This window comes from Bos indicus, chromosome 23 (assembly GCF_029378745.1).
Source record: "Bos indicus isolate NIAB-ARS_2022 breed Sahiwal x Tharparkar chromosome 23, NIAB-ARS_B.indTharparkar_mat_pri_1.0, whole genome shotgun sequence".
Taxonomy (NCBI): Eukaryota; Metazoa; Chordata; class Mammalia; order Artiodactyla; family Bovidae; genus Bos; species Bos indicus.
Genome location: NC_091782.1, coordinates 47,574,926 through 47,598,489, shown reverse-complemented (window position 1 = coordinate 47,598,489; position 23,564 = coordinate 47,574,926). Strand labels below are relative to the sequence as shown.

At 46.2% G+C, this 23,564-nt stretch overlaps 1 protein-coding gene across 3 annotated transcripts in view; it reads left to right on the top strand.

Annotated features, from left to right (window-relative positions):
* Positions 1-23,564, top strand: part of GCNT2 (glucosaminyl (N-acetyl) transferase 2 (I blood group)) — a 119,598-nt gene that overhangs the window by 7,611 nt on the left and 88,423 nt on the right. Inside the window, exon 2 of one of the 3 annotated variants that reach the window (XM_070778420.1) lies at positions 8,317-9,782. In XM_070778420.1, the coding sequence (XP_070634521.1) occupies positions 8,864-9,782 (919 nt within the window). In that variant the 5' untranslated portion in view covers positions 8,317-8,863. Of the gene's footprint in view, positions 1-30; positions 9,783-16,329; positions 18,168-23,564 lie in introns of those variants that run through there. The other 2 variants (XM_019986052.2, XM_019986050.2) reach the window with 2 other exon arrangements.

Genomic DNA, 23,564 nt, shown 5'->3' with positions numbered 1-23,564 from the left:
CCCACTGGCTGTCTATTTTACATATATTCATATTTTCATTAGTCAGTGTTGCCAGAACATCCCAAAGAGGGTGCTACGATTTGCATTTTATTCAGCAATGTACTAGAAACTCCTTTTTTCACTTAGGGAATTATTCTTGTGCTTTAGAAATCACCAGATAGTGGCCTTTGGGAAATGTCAGCTTGACTCAGTCATGGTCTTTCTCCTCTGAATCCACCACCTTTCTAGAACTGGTTTTTCAACCACGGCCTTTGCATGCCTGGGGAGCTTGAGGGTGAGTCAGCCAACAGGATTATGTAATAAGGGCTTGAAAGGAAAGATGACAGTCTCCAAGTTTTCACAGCCTCCAACATCTGACAAGCAGAGCGGGAAGTCATCGTTTTCTGGGAAAACCTCAGCTGGGTTCTGCTGGTCTCTCTTCTCTGGTTTCCTGCTCTGTGCTGGCAGCAAGAACAACAGCTTTTGGTGGAGCACGGGAGGCAAGGAATTGTAAGGAATTCACAAAGATCATGGCATTTTATCCTAAACATCTTAGTATAAGGTCTTACCCTCACTTTAAGACAGAGAGACCAGAACTCGGATGTTAGATAAATTCTTCAGTGCAAAAGAGTCAGGGCCGCCTTGTGCAATTAGGTCCTTCCATGGAGGAGGAGGGGAAGGGCTGCCCCCTAGAAGTCTAACTCTGCTATTAAACGGCATGTTATGAGCTGAAAATTCCAAAGGAAGGCAAGTACCATCTCCTATTAGACACTCTGAAGACACGGTTATCAGTGTTGCTTGCAGTGAAGATGAGTGAATCATCTTCAAATGAAAATGAATGACCTCTGGAGAAATCCTTCTCCCGTGAAATTTCTATGAAGTAGTTCCTTATCCCCATTTTGCAGAGAAGAAGACCAAGGCTCAGAAAGGTTAAGGAACTGGTCTAAGGACACAGCCAGTCACCGTTAAAGCTGGAGTTTTAACCCACGTCTGGAACTCTGAAGGCTTGTGTGCACGATCACTCCATTAGATGGCCGGTGTGCATGCTGGGCCCTGCATACCAGTGCCTCCCAGTGGCTCCTGCTCCTTGCCTGCTAGGCACAGCCCTTGACAAACCACAATGTGGGCAGAGAGTGTTTTGTTTGTCCTGCCATATCAACGTCCACAAGCTTGCTTCATCTCCTGTATTATCTTTGGCTAGCCAAAGAAGGAAGTTAGCCCCTGACCGCATACATCCAAGGGGTAATATTTAGCTTGCAGAAAAACCCTAATGAACTTTTTGGCCAATCCAGTGTTTTGAAGGAATCCTCTCTTCCTTTGTCCAGTCAAAACTGCCAATCTCTACGCAACCCCCACAACCTCTTCACCAGAAAATTCTCTCATCTCTGTCTGTGAAACAAACGCAGAAATTGACAACTCCTTACCACTTCCATCACTACCAGTTTGGTCCAAGCTGCCATCATCTCACACCTGGATTGATACAATTGTCTCTTTTCCAGGCAGGAATTCTGGAGTAGGTTGCCATTTCCTACTCCAGGGGATCATCCCAACCCAGGGATAGGAACCAACATCTCTTGCATCTCCTGCATTGGTAGGTGGATTCTTAACCAGTAACACCACCTGGGAAAAGCCCTACCTATTATGGTACTGTTTTCTTTTTTACTATAAGTTTTTCAGATACGGCTGCTTGTAAACCCCACTCACCGTGTGACTGTCCTGAAATGCTTCTGACAAGGACTTTGGCCCAGGAGTGATAGTTACCCAATAATGCCATGACAATAATGTCAGTAATCACAAGCATGTTGACAGCTGTGTGGCAGGCACTGTGTCCCAGGCCATTCACTTGCATTCTTCCAACTTCCAGCAGTCTTGCAAGATGGCCATTTAACCTCTATTTTCCAGGAGAAAAGACCGACGTTCCTAGGGGAAAGAATGTCTTGCCCAAGGCCACATTGCCTTCAGGTAGAGTTGGAATTTTCACCAGAATTGTCTGAAAGGTCATACAGTTTTACTACCTTAGGCTAACTTCTTACTTAAAATTGTTCAAATTAAAGATGAGGACAATAACTGTGTTCATCTCTTTTCCAACCTCCCGTGTGTGCAGGACGCAGTGGCAGCTTTCCGTGTAATTATTCAGGTCTTACAAGGATCCACTGAAGAAGTAAAGATCATTACTCACACTTTACAGAGCGTGATGGTTAATTTCTGGGATCAGCATGGCTAGGCCCTGGTGCCCAATTTCTCGATCAAACCTAGTTTAGATGTTGCTGTGAAAGGATTTGTTGATGGGATTGACCGCAGGTGTAATTGAATCAAACTTTACCTAACAGAGATTACCCTTCACGTTGTGGGTGGCCCGCATCTGATGAGTTGGAGACTCTAAAAGTGAAGACTGAAGTTTCTAGAAGCACTCCTGCCTCAAGAAAGCAGCATAGAAACCCTGCTGAGCTTCCTACCTGTTGGTAGGAATTCAAACTTAAGACTCCTATTCAACTTTTACCTGAATTTCATATCAACTCTCACCAGGATCTTCACCCGACAGTCTAACCTACAGATTGCAGAGTTGCCAGCCTCCAAAATCACGGTAGCAAAAAATTCCATAAAATAAGTCAGTCTCTCTTGATATTGATCTATCGAGAGAGACAGAGAAGAGAGACCGTATAGGCTCTGTTTCTTGGGAGAACCCTGACTGATACACAGAGTAAATGAAAACTAAAGATTTTAAGATCCATCCTGTATGGATGTGAGAGTTGGACTGTGAAGAAAGCTGAGCACCAAAGAACTGATGCTTTTGAACTGTGGTGTTGGAGAAGACTCTTGAGAGTCCCTTGGACTGCAAGGAGATCCAACCAGCCCATCCTAAAGGAGATCAGACCTGGGTGTTCATTGGAAGGACCGATGTTGAAGCTGAAACTCCAATATTTTGGCCACCTCTTGCAAAGTGTTGACTCATTGGAAAAGACCCTCATGCTAGGAAGGATTGGGGGCAGGAGGAAAAGGGGATGACAGAGGATGAGATGGCTGGATAGCATCATTGACTCAATGGACATGAGTTTCAGTAAACTCCGGGAGTTGGTGATAGACAGGGAGGCCTGGCGTGCCGCGATTCATGAGGTCGCAAAGAGTCGGACACGACTGAGTGACTAAACTGAACTGAACTGAAAGATTTTAACAATATATCCCAAAGAACACAGCTGATGAGGGCCGGGGATGTGATTTAAACCCGGATCTGTCTGTTCCTTGCTGCCCAGCTCTGAACAAGTCCAGCCAGAGGGGTAATGAGAAGCCAGGACAACCATCTCGGGCCACGTGCTTTCAAGGACCACAGCAGCTGGGCACTGACTTTAGCTAGCGGTGAGAATGGCTCTTCTGGACACGAATTCAAATAAGTAGCACAAATCAGCCCTGTGACATGTACACGCTGTTCATGTACCACCTCCCCATTGTCACCAAAGCAAAGTGGAAAGGCTTCCTGATTCTCCCACCGATTCACCCTCCAGGGAGAGACTTGACCATTATTTTCCTTTCAAGAAGGCTCTCAAAGCAGGACCCAAATGAAATAAACTGTTGGAGGTTTGTACTGATGGAGTTCGAATCAGAACGGTCTCCTCCCGTTGTCACGGGGATTTGGGCAGCTGTGATGCGTTCGCCCCTTTCCTGCCAGGCACCCACTGGCCTGTGAGGGAAACTAACTCTTGACCCCACCTTCTTGCCCTCTTTGCCGGAATGGCCACTGTCCTCTGATGACCCAGTTTTTCCACGCGGCGGTCAGCTTGGCCACTCCCAAGCTTTCCAGCCCATGGGAGGCTCAGTGGAGTTGCCCGGGGTGGAGGGGGAAAGCGTAGCAGAAGCCCCAAGTTCAGAGTCAGGCTCAGCCCCCTGTGTCATCACAGATGTCAGCAGGGCTCCTGACACATATGGAAAATAAATTCTTCCAGAATCAAAAACAGCTGAGAATAGGTCTAATGAGCCTTTAAGTGCCCTTAGGGACAATTCTTTCCCAAGTTACTCATTTTGATCCGAGGAGAGAGGGTGAGCCAGGATTCATGGGGGTGCCCAGACTCGAGGGTGGAAGACAGTTTCTCAGGAATTTTAAGGGGGAGAAATGTAAATGACCACATTTTTCTCAAAGCAAGGTTAGAACTGGGGCAGGATTGAACTTGTCCAAGCATTCTGCCCTGTAACTGCTTTTGAGATATAAGGAGACCGTCGTAGGTTGTGGAGAATGGATGCTGGGGGCAGAGGGAGGCACATGCATGCTTCAGGGGAGTACCCCTCCCTGCACTCTCGGGGCTCTCGGAAACCAGCGGTCAGAGGTCCCATCTATATCCACACAAAGGTAGGGGACCAGGGTCTGAATGCTCCTGGATTCATGAGAACATCTGCCTTAATGATCGATCCAGACCGATAGGAAATCTGTTTAGTTAGCTAATTATAATTGCTCATCTGGATCGCATTCTACATTAAGACTGAGACCATGACGGTGGCTCCATGGCTACCCCAGACCAGCTCATCTCCATGTTGATGAATGATGGGGTTTTTGTTTGTTTGTTTTACTGCATAGCTAGTCTCGGTGGCTGGGATTTTACTGAAGACATGTGGGGTTCTGGAAAATTCTGAGACTGAACCACTAATGCCTAGGGAGCAGGTTAACCCAGGAAGGGAAGATGAAGGAAGGAGTTTGCCAAGAAGTAACTCCTAGGTGACTCAGTGGTAGAGTCCGCCTGCGATGCAGGAGACGCAGGAGACACGGGTTTGATCCCTGGGTCAGGAAGATCCCCTGGAGGAGCAAACGGCAACCTGCTCCAGTTTCTTGCCTGGGAAATCCTATGGACAGAGGAGCCTGGTGGCCTACGTCCATGGGGTAGCAAAGAGTCGGATACGACTGAGCCCACACACACACAAACCTATAAAGTGCATGCGTGCCTGTGTGTGTGTCTATTTGTCTCTCTCTCTCTCTCAGCTAGGCTCCTCTGATTCCCAGTCTTGCTCAAGTTTACACAGTAAGTGCAAGAACCAGAACTCTGCTCTTCTTACCAGGAAAGCAACCCTGTAACAGAATCGTGTGTGCACGCGTGCACCTTGTCCCAAATGCTCTAGAATGTTATCACATCAGAGGATCAGTGGATGCCGCAATTCATGAAAGAACACTGACGCTTATTCTCTTTATGGACACAGAGGACCTGGGGTCAGTTTTCCACTTAGCGGGAGGTTAAAGCTGTCAATGTTTAAGCTCCCCTAACAGAGTGTTAAACTTAAGCCAGCTGGCACCTTAGTGACTCGGGGCTCATGCTGCCGATGTGGCTGCAGGACCAGATGCCCCAGTAGCCATGCTGAGATGGTCTGAAAGTCAGGCTGCACCCCCTACACCTCTGAGTGTACCCCTCATTATTCACCGGTTCTAAATTTGCACATTTGTCTACTTTCTAAAATTTGTAATCCCCAAATCAGTATTTGTGGTCCTTGGCCCACATGTGCAGAGCTACAAAAAAAAAAAAAAAGCCTGAGTCACCAGACTTGAACGTTCCCAGCTGAAGTCTAACAAGATGATGCTCTGCCTTCCTTTTTTAAAATGATAATTTTATGTATTTATTAAGTTACTTTCGGCTGTGCTTGGGGTTTCTCTGGATGTAGAGTGGAAGCTACTCCCTAGGTGTGTGGTGCTCAGCTTCTCATTGCAGGGGCTTCTCTTGCTGTGGAACATGGGCTCTGAAGCACAGGCTCAGTAGCTATAGCAGAGTGCCCGGGCTTAGTCGCTCCATGGCCTGTGGAACTTTCCTGGACCAGGGATCGAACTGGTGTCCCCTGCATCGGCAGGCAGACTCTTATCCACTGGACCACCAGGGAAGCCCAGTGCTCTGCCTTCTTGATTCTGTTCTGAAACAGATGAGCTGGATATGGAGACAGGACGGGGGCTCCATGCCTGCAAAGAAGTCCAGCTCTGGGGCCAGTTGGATAGGACTTGAATTCCAACCCAGGCTGCCATCAGTGGGGGGGCCTCAGACAAGTCATCTCATACAACGGAACTTCTTTGGGTGGGTTTCTAACCCTGACCGCCACGTGATTCCTAAGACCCTCACCGACTAGACTGGGACTCACATTCCTTCTCCAGAAAATCTTCCCGACCCAGGGATTGAACTTGGGTCTCCTGGATTGCAGGTGGATTCTTTACCATCTGAACCACCAGGGAAAACTCTAAATTACAAGAGAAGCACTAAAATAAAAAGACTTGATTTTTGATGTGTGTGCCTAGGACATTGGGAAATTTTTTATTCTTAAGACATATCTAATTCTGCAATGAATAATAGAAGCGATGCATCTCACTGCCTTCATATGCTCTCCAGGCTCCTTAGCAGTTGCTGCCAGAACATTCCAAAGAATTACCAATAGTACCCTGGGTTCCAGACCTTGCTTGCTTTTTTCTTCCACCTGATCTAATTTGTCTCTTGTCCCATTTTTTCAAAACCTCTGTTAGATGTCTTCGTTTTCAATGACTTTTTTTTTTGGCCCCAGACCCAACATGTAGGATCTTAGTTCCCTGAGTAGGGCTTGAACCTGAGCCCCCTGCAGTGGAAGCAACAACTAGACTGCCAGGGAAGTCCCCCAGTGACTTAATGAGATGTATGGAAGTTATAAAACAGCATAGCAAAACAATTTGCTATATATCAGCAAAACAATTCGCTTCCTCCTGAGACATTCGTAAATGTCCTTGTGGAGACTGTGGTGGGGTTGGGATTTTGAGATCTGGCAGGTTTTTTCAGCAATGCTCAAACACCACGTTGAGCACTTCTAATGTCTTCAAAGACAGGTTCTTCCTTCTGAGTTGCCCCCAGTCTAGTGGGGAATAAAACGCTGTAATGGCAAGAATTCTCCCTCCTGTCAAGCAAGAGATAGTCCACCAGGCCGAGCAATGTGCCACACGGCCTCTGAGTGGCAGCACCACATTTTGCCAAAGTTAGAGTCACGCTGGAGTCAGGCAAAGCGTTGTTCTCTGAATTTCCAGTGCACTTGAGTCTCAGGTGAGACTCTCCAAGTGACTGTGTGCAGAAAAGACCAACAGAACAATCCATTTAGTGGATTCTCTGTGTTTACAGTCTGTAAACAAATGGCTATGGTCCGATGGCCTTGTATTCATGGACACTGAAATTTGAATCTCACGTGCCATGAAATGTTTTTTCTTTCTTCCAATTTTCTTTCAGCCATTCAAAACTGCACACAGTGGAGGGCATGGCAGCCCACTCCAGGATTCTTGCCTGGAGAATCCCTTGGACAGAGGAGCCTGGTGGGCTACAGTCCCCAGGATCCCAAAGAGTTGAACACGACTAAAGCGGCTTAGCATGCGTGCACGGCGTGGAAGAACTGAGTTCTCATCTACCATGGAAGAAAGTCAGTATACAGTGTCTAAAATCAGTAAATCAAGATATAGCGGTAAAGGATATTTTTTAAAATGCACACAAACTGTACAAAAACATATGGCAGGGACTTCTCTGGCAGTCCAGTGGTTAAGACTCTGTGCTTTCAAAAATGAAGACTCTGCCCTTCTGCCCTTTCAATGTGGGTGGCACGGGTTCGATTCCTTGTTGGGGACCTAAGATTCCACATGCTATGCGGCCAAAAAAAAAAAAAAATGACAGGTGGATTGCCCCCCACCCCGCCAGGATGCCCATTGTAGCTTTGCCCACCCCTGGTGTAGAGGGAAGAAGAGCGACCAGACTTAATTTTATGATGCATGTCTACTATCAACTAGGTGCCAAAAACACTGTGACCAGTAGACAGAAGTCACCTTCCATGGGCTGGTGGCGGGGCAAACAGACGAGAGTGGGGCGCCGGGCCCTAGTGGAGCGGGAAGGGCTCCTAACCTGAACGTGGGGGGCAGGGAAGGTGCCACCCAAGGCCCTGGTGGACAGGAGGGTCTCATCAAGGAACGTGTGGGAAGAGAACGTTCCAGGTAGAATGTTCTCCACTCTGCTAGAGTCGAAACCTTGCTAGAGTCAGGCAAGTGTGCTTCAGTCTCCTGTGGGTATAATGCCCATGCTCACCTCCCAGACCATCAGTGAGAAAGTGGAGCCAAGCGTGTGATAGAGGGACTTCCCTAGCAGTCCAGTGGTTAAGACTATATGCTTCCACCGTAGGGGGCCCGGGGTTCGATCCTTGGCCAGGGAACGAAGATTCCGCATGCCACTCAGTACAGCCAAAAAAAAAAAGTGTGATAAAACATCAATGACGGTTCATTTTCAAGGCGCTGCATTTGCAACTTGAGTGAGCTGGTCTGAATGATCTGCACGATTCCATCCAATCCTGCATTTCAATGAATTCTTGATTTTTATCTTTAGGTAGAGGGATACACTCCTGTTGAGAAATTCTGGGTGCCGTCAAGATTAGTATCAGTAAGTGCCGGTGATGACCCCGGCTCATGAAAAGTGACTCATGAAAAGTGAGACGGTCCCCAAACCGAAGACATAAGCTGTCCCCTGAGCTTAAAGATGACATCAGTCACGGTGATGAGGTGTCCCTCTGGCGGGGGTAAAAGGGCTGTAAGAAGGACCCACGTTCAACTTCCTCCTCCCTGCCCTCCCAGAACACCCTGAGTTGGCAGCCGTGACAGAGTCTTAACTTGAGGTTGAGCTGGACCAAGGCAACACCACCACGCAGTTCTTGCTCCACTGGCCCCAGTGCCTCATGTTCTTGGATCCACTCAGTCCCTTCGTTGTAAAAGAAGAACGTCAAGCTTGGGGTTGACCCCTTGACCCTTAAGTGAGAGGCAGTATTTCTCTTCTTGCTCAAAATAAGAAGAAGGAGTTGATTCTCCAACAGTCAGAGGATGAAGCTGCAGCTGACTTTGTAACGATACAGAGTGACGAGCACAGGAGAGGTGGTGGGAAGCATGACGCTGAAGATGTTCAAGTTTGTTGTGGGATTTATGGCCATTTCTATAACTCTTTCGTTCCTGTATATCAACAATTTCAACCTGCCGAAACATCTGCTAGTGGGGAAAATTGCAAACTCTTCGGTGCTTGCAGAGGCCTGTGACATGGTTGAAGCAGGAAAGAAAATCTTGGGTGGAAATATACCAATGACGCCACTGAAAGACATAACTTGCCAACAATACCTGACCCAGAATCACTACATAACGAAACCTCTGTCCAAAGAAGAAGCTGAGTTCCCTCTGGCATATGTCATGGTCATCCACAAAGACTTGGATACATTCCAGAGGCTCTTCAGGGCTGTCTACATGCCTCAGAATGTCTACTGTGTTCATGTGGATGAGAAAGCGAGAGCTGAATTTAAAGATGCAGTGGAGCAATTACTGAGCTGCTTCCCAAATGCCTTCCTGGCTTCCAAGATGGAGTCTGTGGTCTACGCAGGAATTTCCAGGCTCCAGGCTGACCTGAACTGCCTGCAAGACCTCATAGACTCGGAGGTCCCATGGAAATATACCATCAACACTTGCGGGCAAGATTTCCCCCTGAAAACCAACCGGGAGATCATCCAGCATCTCAAAGGATTTAAAGGGAAAAACATCACCCCCGGGGTGCTGCCTCCTCCTCACATTATCAGAAGGACTAAATATAGGCACTTGGAGCAGAGATACAGTTTGTTTTCCTTTATGCTGTGGACTTGGATAAGAAAAACGCCTCCTCCCCATAATCTCACCATTTACTTCGGTTCCACCTACGTAGCGCTTACAAGAGAATTTGTTAATTTTGTTCTCCGAGACCAGAGGGCTCTTGACTTACTTGAGTGGTCGAGGGACACGTACTCTCCTGATGAGCATTTCTGGGTGACACTGAACAGGATTCCAGGTATGTGGGACTTGATTCTACATAAAGTCTGGAAGCATTGTGCGTGTATGTGCGTGTGTATGTGTGCAAGTATTTTACACTTTTAAACTGTCCTTAATTGTATTACGTATACTCACCTTTGGGCTTCCCTGGTGGCTCCACGGTAAAGAATTCTCGCCCGCAATGCAGGAGACACAGGTTCGATCCCTGGGTCAGGAAGATCCCCTGGAGGAGGGTATGAGAATCCACTCCAATATTCTTGCCTGGAAAATCCCATGGACAGAGGAGCCTGGTGGGCTACAGTCCATAGGGTCCCAAAGAGCTGGACACAACTGAAGTGACTATGCACACATGCATATTCACCTGTGTTTCCAGCTTTATGGACACCCTGTAAATTTTCGTGTGTCTGGTGCAATGGAATTCATATAAAAGAAGTTAATCATCTTACATATCAATAAATATACTGTTTGCTTAGAGAAGGTGCCTGCCTATCAAATTTTGACATGGTCATTAAGTCTTTGATATGACAAGTGAAACTGGTTTTTTTTAATCAATTATAGTATGTTTTCTGAGAAAATCTCTCATTCACGTCCGACTCTTTGCAATCCCCTGGGCTGAATGGTCCATGGAGTTCTCCAGGCCAGAATACTGGAGTGGGTAGCCTTTCCCTACTCCAGGGGATCTTCCCAACCCAGGGATCAAACCCAGGTCTCCCACATTGCAGGCAGATTCTTTACCAGCTGAGCCACAAGGGAAGCCCAAGAATACTGGAGTGGTAGCCTGTCCCTTCTCCAGCAGATCTTCCCGACCCAGGAACTGAAACAGGGTCTCCTGCATTGCAGGCGGATTCTTCCAGTTATTTGCCATGTGGGTTATTCATCATGGTTTCATTTTACGCGAATTTGAATTGCTCAAGTTGGAAAAGTTTGAGGTCTGAAAAATGTCAACAAAATTTCTATAAGAACAATGTGAAATAATTCAGCTTTTCCAAATCAAATTTTTTTAACTGACCAGAACTTTCCAGAATTCCGGACTGTCAGACAAATGAACCGTAGACCACACTTGCGCCTGGCCACGTGGCGGCCTCACTTTGGTGAATGGAAACCTGCCATCCTCTGTGCTCTGTGCTCTAGGCTTGCAGGAGTCAAGAACTCACCCTTTGTGTAGAATCTGAAAACCCTGTACTAGTTACTGATGAGCAGAATATTAAAATAATTCTTTTCTTTGGACTTCCTTGGTGGTCCAGTGGTTGGGAATCTTCTTTCCAAAGCAGGGTATGCAGGTTCAATTCCTGATTGGGGAACTCAGATCCCACGTGCCAAGGGGCGACTAAGTGCACGCCCCGCAACTACTGAGCCAGTACACTGCGACTAAGACCCAATGCAGCCAAATAAATAAATAATAATTAAAAAATTTTTTTTCTTATTATAGAATACAATCCTATTGTAGAAAATCTGAGAAATAAAGAAAAGTCGGTATGTAAAAACTAAGAAAATTTTAAAAAGCAAACATTATACATCACACAAATTGAGAAATAATTGCCGTGCATATACACTGGGTAATTGCATTCTTTTTCATGGTATGGATGTACTAGAATTTGCTTAACAATTCCTCAGCTGTCGAGCGTGTGTTTCCAGTTTTTTCACTATGGAAAGTGCTATTGCAATTAATGCTGGGAAGTGTCAAAACTAAGTCACACCTTTTCACATACAGCTTTGTCAGATGTCAGCATTTCTGCTTCCGGAATGAACTCAGACCCAACTCTGTTAAAGGTCACTCCAGATCTGGGGCTATAGGCTTTCCTGCCTGGGACTAAATTTGAGGGTGAACTTTAAGCACAAAGAATCTGGAAAGAGGACTCCCTGGTGCTCTAGTGGCTAAGACCCCACACTTCCTGGAGTTTTAGGGGTCCGGGTGCCAACCCTGATCTGGGAACTAGATCCCACATGCCGCAGCTAAGACCTAATGAAACCAAATAAATAAAATAAAATTTAAAATAAATATTTAAAAAAAAAGAATCTGTGAAGAAAATTCAGAAGTTCTTTCTCTAGGAAAAGCAAACTTCTGCATGGGTAAATTGGACGGTAGTCTCAGGAAAGTTTTGGTTTAGTTAGTCATGTCTTGACTCTTTGTAACCCCATGGTCTGTAGCCTGCCAAGCTTCCCTGTCCAAGGGATTTCCTAGGCAAGAATACTGGAGCAGGTTGCCGTTTCCTTCTTCAGGGGATCTTCCTGACCCAAGGATGGAACCCGAGTCTCCTACGTTGGCATGGGCCCTATTTTGAGTGTCCTAGTGGGAGATGCAGTTTTATCAAGGACAGTTATCTCCCCCACGGCAACATCTTACAACATTTCTGAAGTTGGAAGTGTTAGATTCAAAGCTTCCAGGACTCTGTAGGGGAGGGTAAGCCGGCGTTGGATAATAGTAACATGAGACTCCAAGACTCCAGCTTATTTTAAGTCTCAGTCTTTGCGACTCTGAAGGACAGGCCTTTGGGACTGGGACTGAGGCAAACAGAACGTTAAGCTTCCACATTCCAGCTTTTGTTATTCTGCGTTTAAATACCAACGTAAACTCCAATAACGGCCTCCATCATAAGAGAAGGAGAAGATTCGCACTAGGGTGCTCCCAGGCAACTTTATCCTCCCGGGAATGGAGAGAGATAGAAAGGGGTCTATTTGCTAGAAAACTACTGAGGGAAGAGGTTTTCTGGAAACATCACCTCTTTTTTTAAAACTGAAGTATAGTTGATTTACATGTTCTTTTAATTTCTGGTACATGGCAAAGTGATTCACTTATATATATTCTTTTTTCAGATTCTCTTCTGTTGTAGGTTATTACCAGATACTTCCCAGGTGGCACTAGTGGTAAAGAGCCCACCTGCCAATGCAGGAGATATAAGAGATATGGGTTCAATCCCTGGGTAGGGAAGATCCCCTGGAGAATGAAATGGCAACCCACCCCATTATTCTTGCTCAGAAATCCCATGGACAGAGGAGCCTGGTGGGCTACAGCGGGCTCATAGGGCTGCAAAGAGCTGGACTCGACTGAGCAACTTAGCACGCAACCCTGAGCTGCTCTTCATCTGTCAGCTCTTGGCCTCAGCTTTGCATTATACCAATGATATGTAATGGACTGTTTTGACAAGAACCAGCTTTGGGCTTTCCTGGCGGCCCGGTGGTTAAGACTCCGAGCTTCCATTGCAGGGGATGTGGGTTCCATCCCTGGGTCAGGGAAGATCCTGCACCCTGCCTGGTGCGGCCAAAGAGAAAAAGAAAAGAGCCAGCTTTTTCTTACATTTCCCTGCTATTCTATTTCCAGGGATTTTGTGTCAAAAAACTGCAACCTTCCCCACCTCCTCCTCTCACTCTTTTCTTCCCAATGGCTTTCCCTGGAAGTCTGAAATTTGCTCTGACGTCTCTGGCCACTCTCTGGCTGGATGCTTTCTGTACGTTACTTCTGGAATCTTCCAGCTGTACCCGGATGTTGATGTCGGAAAAAACCCAGACTCAGAGGCATGGGTGATTTGCTTGAGAGGAAGCCAGGCTTAGAGGTCCCTGAGTGAGAGCAGGGGTTGTTTTCTCAAATTTACTCTGGAGGAAGCAGGGCAGTGTGAGATCAAATGGCTTTCTCAGATGCGCTGGGCTGTCAAGAGTGGCTTTGACTCAACTGGAGACCTTCCTGCCTACAATCCAGGCTGTTTCTCACCACTCTTTCTCAACCACATGCGGGGCTATTTTAAGTCCTGGTGCTTCAGACTATTTCCTGTGGCTAATAAAAAAACCAAACCCCCACAGAGATGAAGGTAAAGCAGAGTACAGAGTTTAGTATAGTAAACGTATAGACAAAGAGATAAAGAGGAGGGAGAGAAAAGAGAAAGAAGACAGACAGAGAAGACAGTCTGGCCAGAGACAGAGCTGGAAAAGAAAAACAAAATGTGACGTTAAAACCATTTTAACCCAGGTTGCTCTTTCTCTGTGACCTCTGTGGACTCGGACAAAGTTTCCACTCGGTATCCCTGGTTTCTCACTTGGGTACAGAGGTGCTATCAAAATGAAAGGAATGTGTGAAAAGTGCTTTGGGTTCTGGTATGTGGAGTAACCGCAGCTGTACAAACAGGGCTCTTCTCTCTGTTTCCTTTCTATAGTCAACTGTGGAGATTAAACTTTCAGTGCAGTTTTCTTAGGATGAAAATGAGTTTATGACAGGAGTGGGAATTTGTAAGAGTGAACGTTATGTAGAAATAAGCAAGTATGGGTTGAATTCTAGGACTTCATCATACAGTTCAGTTCAGTTCAGTCGCTCAGTCGTGTCTGACTCTTTGCAACCCATGAATCGCAGCACGCCAGGCCTCCCTGTCCATCACCAACTCTTGGAGCTCACTCAAACTCATGTCCATTGAGTCTGTGATACCATCCAGCCATCTCATCCTCTGTTGTCTCCTTCTCCTCCTGCCCCCAATCCCTCCCAGCATCAGGGTCTTTTCCAATGAATCAACTCTTCACATGAGGTGGCCAAAATATTGGAGTTTCAGCTTTAGCATCAGTCCTTCCACTGAACACCCAGGGCTGATCTCCTTTAGGATGGACTGGTTGGACCTCCTTGCAGTCCAAGGGACTCTCACCCAGCCATTTATTGAGTAACTGAGCCACAAGTCTGCCCTGGCCGACGACTTCTCCAGAATTCTAACCTACTCAGTCGGTGCCTCCAACTTAGAATTTGGGGTATCAGTTTTGACCTGGGATTTGCCTGGTTGCCATTTCCTTCCTGGGATTTTCCTGGTTGAGTTCTGCCTGCCCATGCGGGGGACACGGGTTCAATCCCCGGTCTGGGAAGATTCCACGTGCCAAGGTGACTAAACCCATGCGCCACAGCTATTGAGCCCACGCCGTGCAACTACCGAAGCCCACCCACCTAAGCCTGTGCTCTGCAACAAGAGAAGTCAGGAGATGAGAAGCCCGTGCCCCGCAATGAAATGTAGCCCCTGCCCGCCGCAACTAGAGAAAGCCTGTGCACAGCAGCGAAGACCCAGTACAGCCAAAAATTAATTAATTAAAAGATAGTTTTTGACCTAATGTTCAAACTGAGGAAAAGGATTGCCGTTCTTTTTCGTCACTTATTACCATCCCTTCTACAATCTTGTGTAAATGGCAAGAGCATCCTGCCCAGAATTCGGAAGAATGGTGAGTGGTGTCGTGCAAAAGGGCCTCAGGAAAACCAGCATCTGCCATGTAACCACCAGGAGAGTAAACATCAGAAAGCACTGGGGTAGTGCAAAAAAAAAAAAGATTGACATTAATAATGTCTAGCATTGTCAAAATCCTTCTGATTTTAAGGATTTGGGGTTAGGATTCCACTGCAGCCAAGTGCCAATTTGCAAACGTTCTTCCCCTTGTAACTTTAAACTCAGGGGGTTGTAGGGACTTCAAAGACTGGTGGTCCAGGGGCTAAGAATCCACCTTGCAATGCAGGGGACACAGGTTCAATCCCTGGCCAGGGATCTAAGATCCCACTTGCCACGGAGCAGTTAGGTAAGCCCAAGAGCTGCAACAGAAGATCCCGCATGATGCAGCGAAGACTTGGCAGCCAAATGAATAAACAATATTAAAATAACAACAACAATAATAGCAAACTCGGGGAGTTGTAAATTCAGGGTAGAACAGGCAAGTCATTAGAGATGCTTTTATGCATAAAATCTCTGGAGAAATGGAACTGTGCCAAGAATGAGGAAAGCCAAAACAAACAAAGGGAGAGTTCATGTCATCATCTGCATGTATGAGGAGAAAAAGTTATACAAACTATTCGACTCGTTTCGAAAGCATAATTAGACGTAAATGCCTCCATTTTTGACCCCTGAGGGGCCTTTCTGCACATGTGCAGTCAGGGAGATCTCCTTGACCTCCAGGATGAAGACTGTGGTCATCATCTTCTCACTCAAGCAGATTTCAGCTCCTCTCTGCTCCTGTCTTTATCTCTGCCATGAAGCACCAACTGGAGACAAGCTCCTGCTGCCCAGCCTGGGGTCCAGCTGGCTCCAGTCTCAGCCCCACTCATGGTTGGGGGCGGCCGTGAACCCTTGATACGTTTTTCTCATTGTACTCCCACGATTGACTTATGAAGGTGATAAAATTATTCTCATGTTTTGCAGATAAGGGAACTCCTTTGGGAAGGTTTATACGTATATGGAATCTGAGAACTTCTCTCCTTCGGTTCTGTGGTTGTTTAGTCACTAAGTCGTGTCTGACTCTTTTCTGACCCCATGGACTCTAGCCCAACAGTCTTCTCTGTCCATGGGATTCTTCAGGCAAGAATATGAAGCAGGTTACCATTTCCTCCTTCAGGGGATCTTCCCAACCAAGAGATCAAATCCATGTCTCCTGTGTCTCCTGCATTGGCAGGCAAATTCTTTACCACTGAGCCACCCGGGCTTAGATGAGATAAACTTGATATTCACTAACTTCAGCTTTAGGCCCTATGCAATTTGGGGGTTATAATGGGCTGCTAGGCTTTTAGAGGTATTTTTTTATGTAAATGTATTTTTCAAAAAAATATTTATTCATTTGCCTGCATCAGGTCTTAGGTGCAACACTTGAGACCAGGCATAGAACCCATGTCCCCTGTGTTGCGTGACAGATTCTTAACCACTGTACCACTGGGAAGTCCCTGTTTTTTGGTTTTTTTTTGATTAGTTTTTATTCATCTTAGTGTAGTAAGTCAGGTGGTGAGGTTCGCTTGCTAATGTGCCTTTTTAAAGACCTTACCTCATAGCAGAGAAAATTAAGTGCTGGAAAGAATGGCTCAACAGCCAGTCATACGCCATGCTTTATGGCATAGCCAGCCAATATGGAGAGGGGGGCGTGTGTGGAAAAAGACAAGGTGAGGTGATTAATTTTTAAGTACTAAATATTTATTGACAGATTATCTCTCCAGGCAGTGTTCACATGCTCGGGACCGATGCTTGTAACTTGGCAGTGCTGTTTAAGCAAACAAACTCAGTCAGTTGAATGCAAATGATTAACAGGAAGTCTGGGAGCTGACACAGTTGCCAACCTTCTGGCTGAGAGAAGAGGCCCGGGTTAAAGTCTGAGAGCGGTGACTTGCAGAAAGGTCCCTTCACCCCTCACTGATTTTCCTGTAGGGAAGGGTGGACACGCTGGAGTCAGAACCTCCCTGGGGCAACTTGTTTTTTGTGTGTGTATAAACAGGCAAGATGAGACGGGGGAGGAGACAGAGCAAAGCAAATCGCTAAGAGTTCCTTCAGAAACGTGTTGGAGAAAGGTGGAAAAGCAGCACCGTGGGGAATGCAGAGGAAAGGAAGACAGAAAAAGGACAAGCAGGATCAGCTGGAAGGTCACGGAGCGGCCGGTCAGAGCTGCGTCCACCTAGAGGATGGTTATGGATTTCGGAGAAAATGTAAGTTAAGTCTGTCTACCCTCTGACCAGATGTCCCAAGAGACATTCTACTCATTTCCTGGGTTTGAATGATGGGCTTTTGGAAGCATTGTCTCTTCTGTGTGTCTCTGGTCACGGCCCTGATTTTTGTGTTTGTTTGCAACAACAAGTTACGGGAGAATACAAATTTCCTTCAAGCTTCCTTATCCAATGCTTCACTATTATCAGAAGTCTGTCACCAGATTTTTAAGGGGAAGAGTTTTTGCCCTAAAAAGAATGCATTGAAGAGTACCTTCAGTGAAACCACCTGTCATGAGTACGTGGCTCAGAGTCACTACATAACAGAAACACTCTCTGAAGAAGAGGCTGGCTTCCCCTTGGCTTATGTGATGACCATCCACAAAGACTTCGGCACTTTTGAGAGACTCTTCAGGGCTATTTACATGCCCCAAAATGTCTACTGTGTTCACGTGGACAAAAAGGCAACAGATACATTTAAAGGCTCGGTGAAGCAGTTACTGAGCTGCTTCCCAAACGCTTTTCTGGCTTCCAAGATGGAGCCCGTGGTCTACGGTGGGATTTCCAGGCTCCAGGCTGACCTGAACTGCATGAAAGATCTTGTGGCCTCAGAGGTTCCGTGGAAATACATCCTCAACACCTGTGGGCAAGATTTCCCCCTGAAAACCAACAGGGAGATCGTTCAGTATCTGAAGGGATTTAAAGGGAAAAACATCACCCCCGGGGTGCTGCCTCCAGCTCACGCAATTGGGCGGACTAAGTATGTCCATCACGAGCTATTAAACCAAAAAAATTCCTACGTGATTAAAACCACAAAATTGAAAACACTGCCTCCTCACAACATGACCGTTTACTTTGGCACTGCCTATGTGGCCCTCACAAGGGAATTCGCAAACTTCGTCCTTCACGACCCGCTGGCGCTTGACTTAATGTCCTGGTCCACGGACACGTACAGTCCTGACGAACATTTCTGGGTCACACTCAATAGGATTCCTGGTATGTATATCTCTTAACTTTTGTTATGAATTAACATCTCATGGCCAATACTGAATAAACCACTAAAAAATAAGTTTTTAAAAAGTAACACCTTCATAAAGATCTTTCTTCACGTGAGTTTGATCCCTGGGTCAGGAAGATCCCCTGGAGGAGGGCTTGGCAAGCCACTCCAGTATTCCTGCCTGGAGACTCCTGTGGACAGAGGATCCTGGTGGGCTGCAGTCCATAGGGAAGCTAAGACTCGACTGAAGTGACTTAGCACACATTCACTGTTTCAAATGTTCATTAAAATATCTTTATAGCAGCTCTGCTCACAGAGTGGGAGGTGTAATTCATCTTCATTTTGTGTTGTTGTTGTTCAGTGACTAGTGTCTGACTCTTCTGCAACCCACCCCATGGACTGTAGCCCCCCAGGCTCCTCTGTCCATGAGATTTCCCAGGCAGTGGGTTGCCATTTCCTTCTCCAAGGGATCTTCCCTACCCAAGGATCAAACCCACGTCCCCTGTATCTGCTGCTTTGGCAGGCGGATTCCTTACCGCTGTGCCACCTAGGAAGCCCAAAGATTCCTAGACCAATGTCTTTATTTTATAGACAAAGAAGATTCAGCATGGTTGCATGATGTGTTCAAATTACCCAGCTAGCAGGCAAATGCACCAATTGTACCAGGTTGCCTAAGCCTGATGTTCTTTTAAGGTGATTTCCCAAATTAGTTGTTCGGTTGTTCCTAAATCAACTTCACCTTTCCTTGGTCCAAGTTCTAAATGCCTTAAATAATCTCCAGTTGTTTACAGTGAACTAATTTCAGTTCTGCTAGTTCAATTGGAAATAAAAATTCAGATTCCTAATTCAAAGGAAAACTAACTTGAATCAACATAAGGATTAGGGTCATGGCTTCTTGAGATTAGTGGTTCAGCCCTAGATACATATTAAAGGCTCCTGGAGCTTGTAAAAATACATTTCCTGATTTCCTGGGTGGATGTGAACTTCAGTATTTGTTCAGCCTCCAGGAAATTCTCAGGAGCAGTCAAGGCTGTGAACCACTGTGGATGCTTATTTTTGATGTTAGTACACAAAGCTTGTTAGACTTAGAATGCTTTTTAAATCAATGGTTTTCCCAGAGCGGGAATGAGTAATGTTGTAATGATAAAAGAAATCAAGACAAGGACCTAGTGTATAGCACGGGGCAATGTCTTGTAATAATTTATATTGGAAAATGATCTGAAAAAGCTTTCCCGGTGGCTCAGCAGTAAAGAATCTGCCTGTAGTACAGGAGACACAAGTTGAGTTCCTGAGTTGAGAAGATCCCCTGGAGGAGGGCTGGGCAACCCACTCCAGTATTCTTGCCTGGAGAATCCCATGGACAGAGGAGCCTGGCGGGCTACAGTCCATAGGGTTGCATACATATATGTGCGTGCGTGGTCAGTTGCTTCACTTGTATCCGGTTCTTTGCAACCCTATAGATGTATATATCACTTTGCTGTGTACTTGAAATTAGCACAACACTGTAAATCAACTATATTGGAATAATTTTTTTTTAATTAAGAAAAAAATTAAATGACCTCTTTTGGCAGAGATCGCAGTCAAAAAAGAAATCAGGGCTCAAGAAAGTGAAATGAAGGAACTTCCCTGGAGGTCCAGTGGTTAAGAATCCGCCTCCCAATGCAGATCTGGTTCAATTCCTGGTTGGAGAACTAAGATCCCACATGCCTTGGGGCAACTAAGCCTGTGAGCCACAACTAAGACCCAACTAAGTCATGATGTGGCCCAAAATAATAAAATTTTAATAAGAAACTGAACTGGAGGAGTCAGGACCATTCAGCTGTCCACGTGGAGCTGTAGTACCCAGAATAAGGGGAGGAAAAGCCCCACTTCTCTCTTATGTGTTGCTTGGACCAAATACCATGTAGACCGTTTCCATGGATCTGGGATTAGAATAGTGAACAAACCCAAGGGATGTTTGGAAGCCGAGGCTGGAGAAATGGTGTCAAGGAAACTCATTTATCAAGTGTTGGACAGATGACCTGTGAGTCTCTATCACTCTGGAGCCCATGAGTCTAACTAATGATTCTAATCAATTTATTGAACAGAAATGCTGTGTCCTCAGCATGATTTATCTATTGGAACTAGATTGTTACATCTCTGGTAAAGACCAGCAGTTACAGGTCAGTGAGACAATGGAAAACAAATGGACAGCTCCATGCCTTTCAAAACGTTTCAAGGAAGGAGCCTTTAGAATTGCTTCTGTGTTACGTGTCCAGAGGATTCTTGTTAGAGGCCTTCACTGGGCCAGCCAACTCTTACAAGACCTGAGGCAGGCCTGAGAGTAGGGCTTGGTCGTGAGGAGGTGAGGGAACTAGAAACTTAAGTGTCTGTTTAATGGTTCCTCCTGCTATGTGAACATCTGGGTCATTTCTGTTTCAAGGGTCCTTCTTTGCTGATTATGAGTTTGTTGGCTGTTTGTTTTGGACATTTTAAGATTGTTCTAATTAACTGCAGTGATGGTGGGTGTGTTAGGATTCTCAATAGGACAGGGACTTCCCTTGTGGTCTCGTGGTTAAGAATTTGAGCTTCCATGGCGGGGGTGGGCACAGGCTCAATCCCTGGTTGGGGAACTAAGATCCCACATGCCAAGTGGTGTGGCCAAAAAGTTAAAAAAATTAGAAGAAGAAGCAATAGGACAGAAAAAAAGATCTCCTGGATGAAATGGCCTTGTGGGGATGTAGCTGCTGCTAAGTCGCTTCAGTCGTGTCCGACTCTGTGTGACCCCATAGACGGCAGCCCACCAGGCTCCTCCATCTCTGGGATTCTCCAGGCAAGAACACTGGAGTGGGTTGCCATTTCCTTCTCCAATGCATGAAAGTGAAAAATGAAAGTGAAGTCGCTCAGTCGTGTCCGATTTAGCGACCCCATGGACTGCAGCCCACCAGGCTCCTCAGTCTATGGGATTTTCCAGGCAAGAGTACTGGTGTGGGGTGCCATTGCCTTCTCCGGGGGATGTAGCACACCATCTGAGAGAAGGACAGTGTGAGCCACATACGTAACTTTCCATCTTTCGCGGCTGCATTATAGAAACAAAAATGAGTAGGTCAAGTGACTTTGAATCATGTATTTTATTGAACCCAATATAACTCAAATACCAAAGGCGCCCATGGCTGGTGGCTCCTGGGATGCACAGAGCAGGCAGCCGGGTGTCCTCCCCGCTCAGGGAAGAACAGTCAGACAGCAGCGGGGCCGTCCTAGTGACTCGGAGAAGCGTCAGCATCTTCATCTCTGGTTCTCTGTCCTTACCTAAGAGTCTTACCTCTGCTTCAGGGCTTCTTCTTGCTTGTGAGCCCGGCAGGTTCTACTTTCAGCACCTTCCCCTTGTGTCTCCAGCCAGATTCTGGGCCGCTCTGTTGATGGCAATTCCTCTCTGTCTCCTTCAGATGTTTGTTCTCAGAGAGTCTCGCTGTGTGGGTCCTGAAGTCACCGCATAGTGAGCATCCCTGTTCGCATCCCGGCCACTTCCTGGGCAGCAGGAACCCCTCTGTAGAGGCGCTGCCTTTCACTGAGGCCCCCAACCATTCAGGTCAGGTGGGGCCAGCAGGGCAGGGTCACATGGTTTCAAACACAAGGCAAGCCGTGGTCCTAATATGCAGTAAGGCCATTCAGCAGCAGCCGGTCCTCCGGAAACCTCTCAGAAGTGAGGGTTCCTGCACAGCCCGCTCAGGCGAAGGGGCCCACAAGGACAGATGTGCTCCAGAAAGAGTGTTCACAGGTGCCTTAAACGATGCTGTCCAATGGACGTCACCAGCTGTTGTGAAATGAGCGTTCCTGACCTTCCTCCGTCTTTACCCCACTTCTCTCCCAACTCTGTCCTGCGCCTTCCATTCCTTAACCCAGGTCACACCAAGGTGGCAGCCTTTCAGTTCCCTGTTGGCCTCAGCCATGGCTGATTTCCAGTTAGGACAGAGATCCTTTTATGGGCCAGAGGTGCCAGTTCACCACCTCCTGTTTGCTTCCAAGTTATAGATCATGTGCTCCTCCCGTCGGCATGGTTCTGCCCTGAGCAGGAACTTTTGGTGGGTTAGTTTTATTCATCACATGCTCTTGGGATTTAAAGATTTTGAAACTGACCAACGGTTTCGGCCTCACTTGCAACAAAGGAATATTTCTCATTTGATTCAGTGGGAGCTTATTTCAAATTAATATTAATGAATGAAAAGAGTCTTTTCTCATTCTGAAAAAAATCTCATAGAAAAAGAAAAAGCTGAGAGCAGGTTTCATTGGAGATGGGAGGAAAAAAGAACAAGAAGAAATCAAAAGGGGAAGGTATAGAGAAAAGAAGAAAATTGGAAATTGTGGGCTTGGAAGACAGATTTTATTCGCTTTTCATTTTTCCCTTGGAGAACCAGCCGACGGACCCGCCCTGCTGGTATTTTCTGCCGTGTATGTGGCCCTGTGCCCTTGAAAGGGGAGGCTTGTTGAGTTTCTGCTGTAAAGTCCACACTGGCCTGACTCCATCTTTATTGGAGGCTGGCTAGTTGCTTTAGTCTCTTTATATGTACAGATGCTGTGCTGAGGTGCCAAGTGCTGAAACCTTGAGAGAAGCAGGAAGAATCAGTCTAAATAAAGCTGCTTCTGGGAACTCACAGCTTCGCGGCCCCCCCAGGGATTTGGCTGGGATCTTGCTATCTCCAGAGGGAATTTATGCTTCTCAAACACATTATGCTTACAAAGCTTCCAGGATCACTGGGTGTATGGGCAGACTTGCTGGGGAAGGACGGTTGGGGGATAAGTTTTATTAATAGCTTGAACAACCTCTTTTTTCATATCTGTTGAAATATAGACTTTTGTCATAGGAAAAGAAATCAGCAAGTTGGGATACATGCGAGTTATTTTTCAAGGAAATACCATCTTTCCTCAAAAAAAAAAAAAAAAAAAATAGAACTACCATACAATCCAGCAATCCCACCACTGGGTATTTATCCAAAGAAAACAAAAACACTAACTCAAAAACATGCATTAATATATACCCCATCTTTATTCCTGCATTATTTATTAAAGCCAAGATATGGAACCAAGCTAAGTGCCCATCAGTAGATGAATGGATAAAGAAGATGTGGTTTACACACACGCACACTCAGCAATAAAGAAGAATGAAATCTTGTCATTTGTAATAACATGGGTAAACCTAGAGAGCACCACGCTGAATGAAGAGAGTCAGGCAGAGAGAAAAATACCAGAGGATTTCACTTATATGTGGAATCTAGAAAACAAAACACAAAACCAGAAATGGAGTCGTCGATACAAAGAACAAACAAATGGTTGGCAGAGGCAAGGGGGTTGGAGGGAGAAATAGGTGAAGGATACTGAAAAGTACAAACTGGGACTTCCCATGTGGTCCAGTGGCTAGG